Here is a 12,103-nt window from a genome sequence, read left to right on the forward strand (position 1 = left end):
ATGGCAACCCACTCCAGTGTTCTTGCCTGGAGAATCCCAGGGACTGGGGAGCCTGGTGGGCTGCCGTCTATGGGGTCGCACAGAGTAGGACATGACTGAAGCGACTTAGCAGCAGCAGCAGCAGGAGATGAGCGCACGTCCTTCTACTCCGCCATCTTGAGAATGGCCAGTACAGTCAAATAAATAAATATTAATTAAAAAAAAAGAGTTATTACAGGATTCATGTAGCCCATGAATTTAGGAGTTCCCTAGACCCTTTCTGAGGCCCCACAATGTCACAGTTATTTTCATTAAAAAACAACAATTAAACAAAAATTCTTTTCCTAATAACACTAAGATATTTGACTTTTTTACTCATTCTCTGAAGAATGTATGGTGGAATTTTCCAGAGATTGTATAACATGGGACATCACAATAGGTTGAATATAAAAGCAGATGTGAATCTGGGTAGTTTATTTCTAATTTTTTTTTTCAGGTAGTCTAATCTTCTATTATGAGCTTGCCATGTGGTACAATGGTAAAGAAGCTTCGTGTCAATGCAGGAATCAAACTCAGGTTTGATCCCTCGGTCAGGAAGATCCCCTGGAGTAAGAATGACAACCTGTTCCAGTATACTTGCCTAGAAAATTCTGTTAGGTAGTTAGAATAGGGAAAAGGAGTCCAAAATGGCGGTGGCTAAAAGACAAGGAAGGGAGAAGCCTGCGAAAGCAGAAAAGAGAAAGGTCAAAGGAAGGTCTGAGGACCGGAGTGAGGACTTCAGGTAGAATAGCACTCCTGACTAAGCCCAATTTGCATAGGGCAGGCCCAAGGGGAAGAAAAAAATGTATAAAAAGAGGAGCCAAAGGGCTCTCTCTCTCTCTTTCTCCCTCTCCTGTGCGCTGGGGCACTCTTCTCTTCGCGTCTTTGGATCGACGTGCCCTCACACCTCGAAGATGGATTTTTCTGTTAACTTAAAATAGAGCTGTAACACTGATTTGTCTAAGAGTTATAACATCGTCCTTTCAAGATCTGAGAGCTATAACACGGTCTGTCTAAGACCCGAGAGCTGTGACATGCCAAGGGGGCTTTAATGTCTGTCACTCCAAATCTTTGTGGTGACGAGACAAAGAACCGAGGAGCATACACTCGCCTGACAATTCCATGCACCAAGGAACCTGGCAGGCTACAGTCCATGGGGTTGCAAAGAGTTGGCAACGACTGAGTAACTGAACATACACACAGCACAATTTTCTATTAAACCTGACAGTAAAGAGAAACAAAAATGTAAAACAATACTACTCATTTCACTGCTTTATATATATATATTTATATTTCATTTAAATGTTATTATGTATGTGATGGATTTGTTACTTCTATTTTTAAGTCAATTAATAAATAAATATTTAAAGTATTTAAGTGTTTCTAGTGTCAGACTTTATTTTTTGGGGCTCCAAAATCACTGCAGATGGTGACTGCAGCCATGAAATTAAAAGACGCTTACTCCTTGGAAGGTAAGCTATGACCAACCTAGATCAGTTCAGTTCAGTCGCTCAGTCGTGTCCGACTCTTTGCGACCTCATGAATTGCAGCACACGGGCCTCCCTGTCCATCACCAACTCCCGGAGTTCACTCAGACTCACATCCATCGAGTCAGTGATTCGATCCATCCATCTCATCCTCTGTCGTCCCCTTCTCCTCCTGCCCTCAATCCCTCCCAGCATTAGAGTCTTTTCCAATGAGTCAACTCTGAGCATGAGGTGGCCAAACTACTGGAGTTTCAGCTTTAGCATCATTCCTTCCAAAGAAATCCCAGGGCTGATCTCCTTTAGAATGGACTGGTTGAATCTCCTTGCAGTCCAAGGGACTCTCAAGAGTCTTCTCCAACACCACAGTTCAAAAGCACCAACTCTTCTGCGCTCAGCCTTCTTCACAGTCCAACTCTCACATCCATACATGACCACAGGAAAAACCATAGCCTTGACTAGCTGGACCTTTGTTGACAAAGTAATGTTTCTGCTTTTGAATATGCTATCTAGGTTGGTCATAAGTTTCCTTCCGAGGAATAAGTGTCTTTTAATTTCATGGCTGCAGTCACCATTTGCAGTGATTTTGGAGCCCCCAAAATAAAGTCTTACACTGTTTCCATTGTTTCCTCATCTATTTCCCATGAAGTGATGAGACCAGATGCCATGATCTTCGTTTTCTGAATGTTGAGCTTTAAGCCAACTTTTTCACTCTCCTCTTTCACTTTCATCAAGAGGCTTTTGAGTTCCTCTTCACTTTCTGCCATAAGGGTGGTGTCATCTGCATATCTGAGGTTATTGATTTTTCTCCCGGCAATCTTGATTCCAGCTTGTGTTTCTTCCTGTCCAGCGTTTCTCATGATGTACTCTGCATATAAGTTAAATAAGCAGGGTGACAATATACAGCCTTGACGTACTCCTTTTCCTGTTTGGAACCAGTCTGTTGTTCCATGTCCAGTTCTAACTGTTGCTTCCTGACCTGCATACGGATTTCTCAAGAGGCAGGTCAGGTGGTCTGGTATTCCCATCTCTTTCAGAATTTCCCACAGTTGATTGTGATCCACACAGTCAAAGGCTTTGGCATAGTCAGTAAAGCAGAAATAGATGTTTTTCTGGAACTCTCTTGCTTTCCATGATCCAGCAGATGTTGGCAATTTGATCTCTGGTTCCTCTGCCTTTTCTAAAACCAGCTTGAACATCAGGAAGTTCACAGTTCACATACTGCTGAAGCCTGGCTTGGAGAATTTTGAGCATTGATTTACTAGCATGTGAGATGAGTGCAATTGTGCAGTAGTTTGAGCATTCTTTGGCATTGCCTTTCTTTGGGATTGGAATGAAAACTGCCCTTTTCCAGTCCTGTGGCCACTGCTGAGTTTTCCAAATTTGCTGGCATATTGAGTGCAGCACTTTCACAGCATCATCTTTCAGGATTTGAAATAGCTCAACTGGAATTCCATCACCTCCACTAGCTTTGTTCATAGTGATGCTTTCTAAGGCCTTCTTGACTTCACATTCCAGGATGTCTGACTCTAGGTCAGTGATCACACCATTGTGATTATCTGGGACATGAAGATCTTTTTTGTACAGTTCTTCTGTGTATTCTTGCCACCTCTTCTTGATATCTTCTGCTTCTGTTATTGAAAAGCAGAGATATTACTTTGCCAACAAAGGCCCTACTAGTCAAGGCTATGGCTTTTCCTGTGGTCATGTATGGATGTGAGAGTTGGACTGTGAAGAAAGCTGAGCGCCGAAGAATTGATGCTTTTGAACTGTGGTGTTGGAGAAGACTCTTGAGAGTCCCTTGGACTGCAAGGAGATCCAACCAGTCCATCCTAAAGGAGATTAGTCCTCGGTGTTCATTGGAGGGACTGATGCTGAAGCTGAAACTCCAGTAGTTTGGCCACCTTATGCGCAGAGTTGACTCATTGGAAAGGACCCTGAGGCTGGGAGGGATTGGGGGCAGGAGGAGAAGGGGACGACAGAGGATGAGATGGCTGGCTGGCATCACTGACTCGACGGACGTGAATTTGAGTGAACTCCGGGAGTTGGTGATGAATAGGGAGGCCTGGTGTGCTGCAATTCATGGGGTTGCAAAGAGTCGGACATGACTGAGTGACTGAACTGAACTGAACATAGTATAACCTACATAAACAAAAGCTCTTTGGAGCTTAATCTCTAAGGAGTTCCTGAGATTAAAAACTTTCTAAACCACTAATATAACTATGAGCAATTTGCTTAAATTTTCCTTGCCTCAGTTTCTTCATCTGTAAATGAGTATAATAACAATGCTTACCTTATAGGTGTATAGGAAGATTTAGAGAGTTAATACTTTGTGTAGTGTTTAGAGGAAGTTCCAGGCACATAAACAGGTGCTTTAGAAAGGTTAAATACTACTACTGCTACTAATTATAATATCAGTAATAATAACTACTATCATCATCACTTTATGAGAGAGAGGCAGTTCCCAGAAAAGAAAGGTGTACAGACTATGCCATATGTCAACAACATTGGAACCCCAAAATAAGAAGTATCAGAGAAAATTGTATGAAAATGTCTGGGATTTTATGCTAAGGCAAGTACTACAGAAGAAGGCTTCCCTAGTGGTTCAGATGGGAAAGAATCTGCCTACAGTGCTGGAGACCTGGGACTGATTCTTGGGTTGGGAAGTAGGGCATAGCAACCCACTCCAGTATTCTTGCCTGGGAAATTCCATGGAGAGAAGAGCCTGGCTCTTCACAAAATTTGATGCGTTGTGTTTTAATTTTAATTCAGTTGAAAATCTTTTCTAATTTCCCTTGTGGTTTCTTCTTTGACTAATGGGTCACTCAGAAGTGTATTGTTCAATTTCTAAATATTCTAGGAGTTTTTTCAGATACCCTTTTGGTTTTGATTTCCAATTTAATCCCATTGTTGTTAACTCACCATGTATGAGTTCAATCCTTTCAAACTATTGTGACTTATTTTATAATACTGTGCTGTGCTAAGTCTCTTCAGTCATATCCAACTCGGTGCCATGCTATGGACTGTGGCCTGCCAGGCTCCTCTGTCCATGGGATTCTCCAGGTATGAATACTGGAGTAGGTTGCTGTGCCCTCCTCCCGGGGATCTTCCTGACCCAGGGACTGAACCCGCGTCTCTAAGCCTGCACTGGCAGGCAGGCTGTTTACCACTGGGATACACAGACTACCGCGATTCTTCTAAAAATTCCCTTTCATTTTTCTTTCTACTTAATCACATAGTACAAATTTTTTTTTCAGCTCTTCAGAAAATTGCATTCAGTGGTGTCTTGAGCTTTCTGTCTTTTGCCCCTTCTGTTTCCTCCTGATTCTGCATTACAAGAATTTAAAGGGATAGTTCTGACACCTCCTCTTCCCCCATCTTGAAGGGTGAAGGAGAAGAAAAAAAACTGAGTAGGCAAAACTCAAATCCTCCTTGGCCCATAGAGGGAGAGAAATATCTGGGAAGAATTATACATTAGCACCCCTCCTCCAGCTGTGCTCTCCCATAATCTCATGGCTACAAACAGGTGACCAATATTTACAGGTGCCATGGTTCATTCATTCCCTCTCTTCACAATCTAGTGTCTCCCTAGTTGTCCATTTCTACTGTGTTGCAGAGGGTGTTCTCTCCAGAGAGTGTCTTTAGGTGGGAAGGAAAAGAGACAGGGAGATATGAGCATTCATTATTCGTGCATTCAACAAATATTTATTGGGTACTTACTGTGTGTGAGGTGCTTCTTGGGGTGCTTTGGGGTGAGCAAGTCAGACAAGCCTACTCTTACAATGCTCACCTCTTAGTGAATGAGATACACAATTACCATGTTCAGATGGTCCTTATGGGCCATACATAACGCAGAGAAGGGGAAAGAGAGCCATGGGAAATGGGTAAGTGGCTGGCTCAGTCACCAAGAAGAATGAAATTTTGTCATTTCAGCAACATGGATGGATATTATATTGTAATACAATTGTAATGCTCATTGTAATACATTAGCATGCTAAATGACACACCCACAAGCACCATGACAGTTCTGAGGTAGGTTCTAGAAGACCAGAAAGTGAATGGTGGCTCACCCAGTTCCTGGTAATCCCCACCCCTTCTTTGAAATAGTTGGGATAATCCTCCTACTCACTAGTTTATGAAGTTACCCAGTCCATAAAAAGTAACTACAAGGTCCGCTCTCACCTTCCGAGACAGATCTTATTCTGTCTATGGAATGTGTATCTCTGCTTTCACTTTACTATGACTTGTTCTTGAATGCTTTCCTGCCAGAAGCCAAGGATCTGCATTTGGTGGCCCATCCTAGGAACTAGCCCAAGACTTGGGACATGCCCATCCTTTCATGTCTCATGCTCCTGCAACTTCCTTACAAATATTATTAATAAATTTACTTCTTATAACTTTGCCTCTTGCAGAATTCCTTTTGTGCTGAGATGTAAAAAACCTCAGCTTCATTAAGTCCTGAGATGAGTTGTATGGTTTCTGTTGGAGGATTATGGGTTTGAGTCCCATCTGAGATGTGTGGTTATATATTGAGAAAGGATTCCTACAATAAATACAATGAACATCTGTTACCATACACAGTTACAAAATTTTTTATTGTGATAATTTTTCAGAACTAAATTTTTTTTAGAACTAAAAATTTTTAATGAGATCTTTTTGCATTCTTTTTTTTTTTTTTTTTTTTACTAAATGCAATAGACTGAATGTTTACATTCCCTCCACATTCATATGTTGAAGTCCTAATTTCCAAAGTGATGAGGTGTAGCCTCTCCGAGAAGATTAGGTTAAGAGCAGGGGTCAGGCCTTCCCTGGTGGCTCAGAGGTTAAAGCGTGTGCCTCTAATGCGGGAGACCTGGGTTCGATCCCTGGGTCAGGAAGATCCCCTGGAGAAGGAAATGGCAACCCACTCCAGTATTCTTGCCTGGAGAATCCCATGGATGGAGGAGCCTGGTGGGCTACAGTCCATGGGGTCTCAAAGAGTCGGACACTACTGAGCTACTTAACTTTCGCTTTCAGACACTAGTGAATGGGATTACTGTCTTACATAATAAAAGAGACCACAGACAGCTCTCTTGATCCTTCACCTCTTGTGAAGAGAAGACAGACTAGAAAAAATAGAGGGAAGGACATAAATAACACACAGAAGTAGACCTCCCAGAGGTTAAGAAAGATCCAAGTCTTCAAGTTGAAAAGTCTCACCCACTGCTGATTTGTATGAATGAAGCAAGAACCTTATCTAGCCATAACGTGGAGACACTTAACAAGCCCAAACACAAAAAGATTCCAAGAAAAAAAAAAAAAAAGAGGCTACGTCAGAGGAATAAGAATTATATTAGATCACACTTAGCAGTTACACTAGCTGCTAGAAAACAAGGGAATAATGCCTTTAAAATTCCTTTAAAATGCTAGAAAACAAGGAAATAATTTTGAGTCTAGCATTGTATACCCAGCCAAATTAGCAATTAAGTGTAGAGCAAAATATTTCTTTGACTTTTATGGATTGAAGAAACTTATTACTCACAGACCCTTCCTGAAAGAATTGCTTAAGGAATTGAAATAAGAATGAAACAAAAAAAAATAGGAAGCAAAATGAAATAGGAATCCAAAAAGAGGAAGAAATCAGGTAGTAGAAACGAGCATATCAAATGAAACCCTAGAATGCTAGTTTCACAATAAGCCTAAAAATGAAATACTGTGAAGAAACTAAATCATCTTAGGGAGTAGGCAAGGGTTCTTATATTATTAAATTTGAAAATCACAATATACCATTTTTCCTTCAAGAATTTCCACAGTTACATCACCTTCTTTACTGGATCCAAACACTCAATTTGATCCTGCTATGATTATTTTTAGATACTCGTTCTTGATTTTAATTTGGGGAATTAAATTATCGACAATGCATAGAAAATGTAATTAACATTAGAGAACAGAGTATAAACGTTATAAATTCCACCAAGAGAAGTGATGGCACGTAAAGAGATACAGGTAGGGAGGAATGAAAGATAAAGGTAAGTTAAGTCTAGCTGTGTTCACTATGCTTTATCTTGTATGCATAGTCGCTCAGTTGTGTTCGACTCTTTGTGACCCCATGGACTGTAGACCACCAGGCTCCTCTGTCCATGGGGATTCTGCAGGCAAGAATACTGGAGTGGGTTGCCATGCCCTCCTCCAGGGGATCTTCCCAACCCAGGGATCGAACCCAGGTATCCTGCATTGGGATAATCACCATGGTGTGATCACTCACCTAGAGCCAGACATCCTGGAATGTGAAGTCAAGTGGGCCTTAGAAAGCATCACTATGAACAAAGCTAGTGGAGGTGATGGAATTCCAGTTGATCCAAATCCTGAAAGATGATGCTGTGAAAGTGCTGCACTCAATATGCCAGCAAATTTGGAAAACTCAGCAGTGGCCACAGGACTGGAAAAGGGCAGTTTTCATTCCAATCCCAAAGAAAGGCAATGCCAAAGAATGCTCAAACTACTGCACAATTGCACTCATCTCACACGCTAGTAAAGTAATGCTCAAAATTCTCCAAGCCAGGCTTTAGTGGTACGTGAATCGTGAACTTCCAGATGATCAAGTTGGTTTTAGAAAACGCAGAGGAACCAGAGATGAAATTGCCAACATCTGCTGGATCATAGAAAAAGCAAGAGAGTTCCAGAAAAACATCTATTTCTGCTTTATTGACTATGCCAAAGCCTTTGACTGTGTGGACCACAATAAACTGTGGAAAATTCTGAAAGAGATGGGAATACCAGACCACCTGATCTGCCTCTTGAGAAACCTATATGCAGGTCAGGAAGCAACACTTAGAACTGGACATGGAACAACAGACTGGTTTCAATTGGGAAAGGAGTATGTCAAGGCTGTATATTGTCACTCTGCTTATTTAACTTATATGCAGAGTACGTCATGAGAAACGCTGGACTGGAAGAAGCACAAGCTGGAATCAAGATTGCTGAGAGAAATATCAATAACCTCAGATATGTAGATGATACCACCCTTATGGAAGAAAGTGAAGAGGAACTCAAAAGCCTCTTGATGAAAGTGAAAGAAGAGAGTGAAAAAGTTGGCTTAAAGCTCAACATTCAGAAAACGAAGATCATGGCATCTGGTCCCATCACTTCATGGCAGATAGAAGGGGAAACAGTGGAAACAGTGTCAGACTTTATTTTTTGGGGGGGGCTCCAAAATCACTGCAGATGGTGATTGCAGCCATGAAATTAAAAGACGCTTACACCTTGGAAGGAAAGTTATGACCAACCTAGATAGCATATTGAAGAGCAGAGATATTACTTTGCCAACATAGGTCCGGCTAGTCAAGGCTATGATTTTTCCAGTGGTCATGTATGGATGTGAGAGTTGGACTGTGAAGAAAGCTGAGCACTAAAGAATTGATGCTTTTGAACTGTGGTGTTGGAGAAGACTCTTGAGAGTCCCTTGGACTGCAAGGAGATCCAACCAGTCCATCCTAAAGGAGATCAGTCCTGGGTGTTCATTGGAGGGACTGATGCTAAAGCTGAAACTCCAATACTTTGGCCACCTTATGCACAGAGTTGACTCATTGGAAAAGACCCTGAGGCTGGGAGGGATTGAGGGCAGGAGGAGAAGGGGAGGACAGAGGATGAGATGGCTGGATGGCATCACCCACTCGATGGACATGAGTTTGAGTGAACTCCGGGAGTTGGTGATGGACAGGGAGGCCTGGCGTGCTGTGATTCATGGGGTTGCAAAGAGTCGGACACGACTGATCCACTGAACTGATCCCGCATTGGAGGCGAATTCTTTACCGTCTGATCCCCACCGAACAGAAATCGAGATACTGTGGGCCGTGGGGTTAGGAAGTTAGGCAGGGCGGGTAGAGGAGAGGGCGGTGTGGCATGCGTAGGAAGCAGGGCCTAGGAGCATAGGGATGGTGCTACGCGAGGAGCGTAGGTGGACTGAGGCAGCGGGTACGTGCGTAAGGTCTGGGCTCAGCAGGGCGCTGAGCGGAAGGGGCGTGTCAGGGGCGGGGCTTATCAGGGAGCGGGGAGTAGTACGCCCCCCCCACCTCCTGTGTCCCCAGAACATGCGCAGACGATTCTACTGTCGTGTTGTGAGGCTCGTGAGGTCCGACCGCGCGTCGCCTCGCTTCACCTCACGTCTCCTCACCGCGCTTCGCGTCTACGCCTGGCTTCGCCGCACCGGACGAATCATGCCGCGCATGCCCGTGCTCTGCGTGTTTCCCCGCCGCCGTGTGACCCTGCTGCTCCTGATGCCTGGCCTGCGCATGGCCCACTTGGAGCCTCCGCGCCACCGCCCGGTGTCGACCGTCGTGAGTTGGGGCCCATTCTCCCGGGCGGCGAAGGCGGGACGCGGCGGGCGGAAGCGCGTGGCTTAGGCGGGAGCGCCCCGACGGGTGGAGGCGAGGAGGACGCGGCCGCTATATGGGTGGGAGGCTTGGGTGGTCCGGAGAGCTCGGAGGCCGCTGGGGAGCTGAGGCGCCGTCGCGGTGAGGGCTCTGGGGTTGGGCTTGAGGCGCCAGGAAGCGGGGACCTCGAGGAGCGCGAGGGCCTCAGAGAACCGGACCTTCGTTGTCGGTACCGTTTTGGGCGCGAAGTTCGAGGGGCAGAGCCGTCGTTGCACCTCAGAACATCTCTCACTTTGATAGCGCCCTAAATTGCCGAGACCTAGCATTTCCCTAAAATGTGGGAAATCGCGGGGCAATGTCTAGCTTCCAGATTTCAAAGGTCAGAACGGAGGCACCATGAGGAGAAAAATGAGTTTTCCTCAGAAATTTCTACGGGGTCACTTAGGAAGGGAGTTCTGCTTTTTAGGTGTCACCGGGCCCCCAGATCGAGGACCACAGCCAAACTCCTCAGAACGTTTGAAACAGTTCTCCACTCCGGAAGCCGCCCTCCTAACAGCGCTGTTGATATCTTGTTCCAGGAGGTGGCTATTGCACTCGTGGTGTTTTTCACCGCCTTCTTAACGCCGCGTGGGTACGTGCTGAGCAACCTGGACCAGTTCAGAAGAGAGTAGTTCAAGAAGATGTGGAGCAGCTGTTAACGTCCAGCAACTTCCAGAAAACGCTGTGGACTCTTTAAATGAGTAAAAGTGCTTAGTTGAGTTGATGGTGCAGCCATTGTGGGTGTTCACTTTCCTGACCATATGCTTATGGTAAATATTTTGCACTTTTTTATATGGTGCATTAGAGAAAGAGTGTGCAGTCATTTAAAAATGTTAAATAAAACTGAGATACTTGTTTATGCTTGCTATTATGTGTGATCACAGGTTTTTTCTAAACATCGTGAAAGCTGATGAAATCTACTGAATTAAAATACGGTTGACCTTTGAAAGGTGGGAAGGGAAGGGAAGGGTTGGGGGGAGGCAGGAGTGGAGGGGAGCAGGGGAATTAGACTGCTGATCCTTTATGCAGTCGGAATTTCAGAGGTAACTTTACAGTCCGCCCTCCAGTATCAGCGGTTCCATATTCAAGGAGTCGACCAACGTTGGATCCTGTAGTACATAGGATCCCGTATGTAGTACATATTTACTGGGGGAAAAAAAAGCTTCACATGTTGCACTTTCCATGGTGGTCCAGTGTTTAAGGTTCCTGGAATTCCAATGCAGGGGTGCAGTTTACCCCTGGTCTCTGAACTAGGATCCCACATGTGGAAAAAAAAAAAAAAACCCATATAAGTGGACCTGTATTGTTCAGGGGCTAATTGTACAATAATGAGAACGTTAATGAATGATCAGTCTTACTGAACTTTTTTCTTCTCTGACTTGAGCTTTATGAGCTTTAGCTTCTAATGTATGCCTCCACATACTCCAAATAATAGCAAAGGACTGACCTACCTTTGTGCTAGCTGGGAAAGAATATTGAAAATAGGAGTCTTTAACATAAAACTGGAGCACTTAATTTTATGAACCACTTACTTCACACGTATTTATTGAGTATTCTCATGGAATAATGCTATAGGAAAATGGTAGCTCCTTTTGGTGAACAGACTGAAATGGTAGCTCATTTTGGAGAACGGACTATTGCCCTGTCTTTTAGTTAATTTTACATGCATAAAGGTGTCACATTCAAAGTATAGTTGATTCTTGTTACTTGGGTAGTTTTATTCTGTAGTCACTGTGAATGCTCAATTAGCAAATACTGAAGCACTGCTCCTAGGGGAAATATAGGCTTAGGTTCTTGTGAGCCTCTGGTCACAATATATTAATATTTCGCCACCTGTCAATATATATTGGGCTTCCCAGGTGGCACTAGGGCTAAAGAACCTGCCTCCCTATGCAGGAGGTGCAAGAGATGTGAGTTCTATCTCTGGGTAGGACAGATTCCCTAGAGTAGGGAATGGCAACTCACTTTAGTGTTCTTGGCTGGAAAATGGCAGAGGATCCTGGCTGGCTTTGGTCCATGGGGCTGCAAAGAGTGGGGCACAACTGAGCGACTGAACACTTTGTCAGCATATAACCTTTTATGTCTTTCTGTTTAAGGATGCCTTAGTTTTAATCTAATTTTTTTAAAATTAATTTTTTTCAAGTATAGTTGATTTATAGTGTGTTCATTGCTGTACAGCAAAGTGCTTCAGTTATATACAGTGTTGCTGTT

The 12,103-nt window shown here is 43.8% G+C and overlaps 1 protein-coding gene across 1 annotated transcript; it reads left to right on the forward strand.

Moving 5' to 3' along the window:
* Positions 1-9,400: 9,400 nt before the first annotated feature.
* LOC133233990 (uncharacterized) lies at positions 9,401-10,758 on the forward strand. The gene is made up of 2 exons (XM_061394157.1): positions 9,401-9,817; positions 10,432-10,758. The coding sequence occupies exons 1-2, from the start codon at positions 9,416-9,418 to the stop codon at positions 10,522-10,524; spliced, it is 495 nt and encodes a 164-aa protein (XP_061250141.1). The 5' UTR covers positions 9,401-9,415; the 3' UTR covers positions 10,525-10,758.
* The last annotated feature ends 1,345 nt before the right edge of the window (positions 10,759-12,103 follow it).

This window comes from Bos javanicus, chromosome 21 (assembly GCF_032452875.1).
Source record: "Bos javanicus breed banteng chromosome 21, ARS-OSU_banteng_1.0, whole genome shotgun sequence".
Lineage (NCBI taxonomy): Eukaryota > Metazoa > Chordata > Mammalia > Artiodactyla > Bovidae > Bos > Bos javanicus.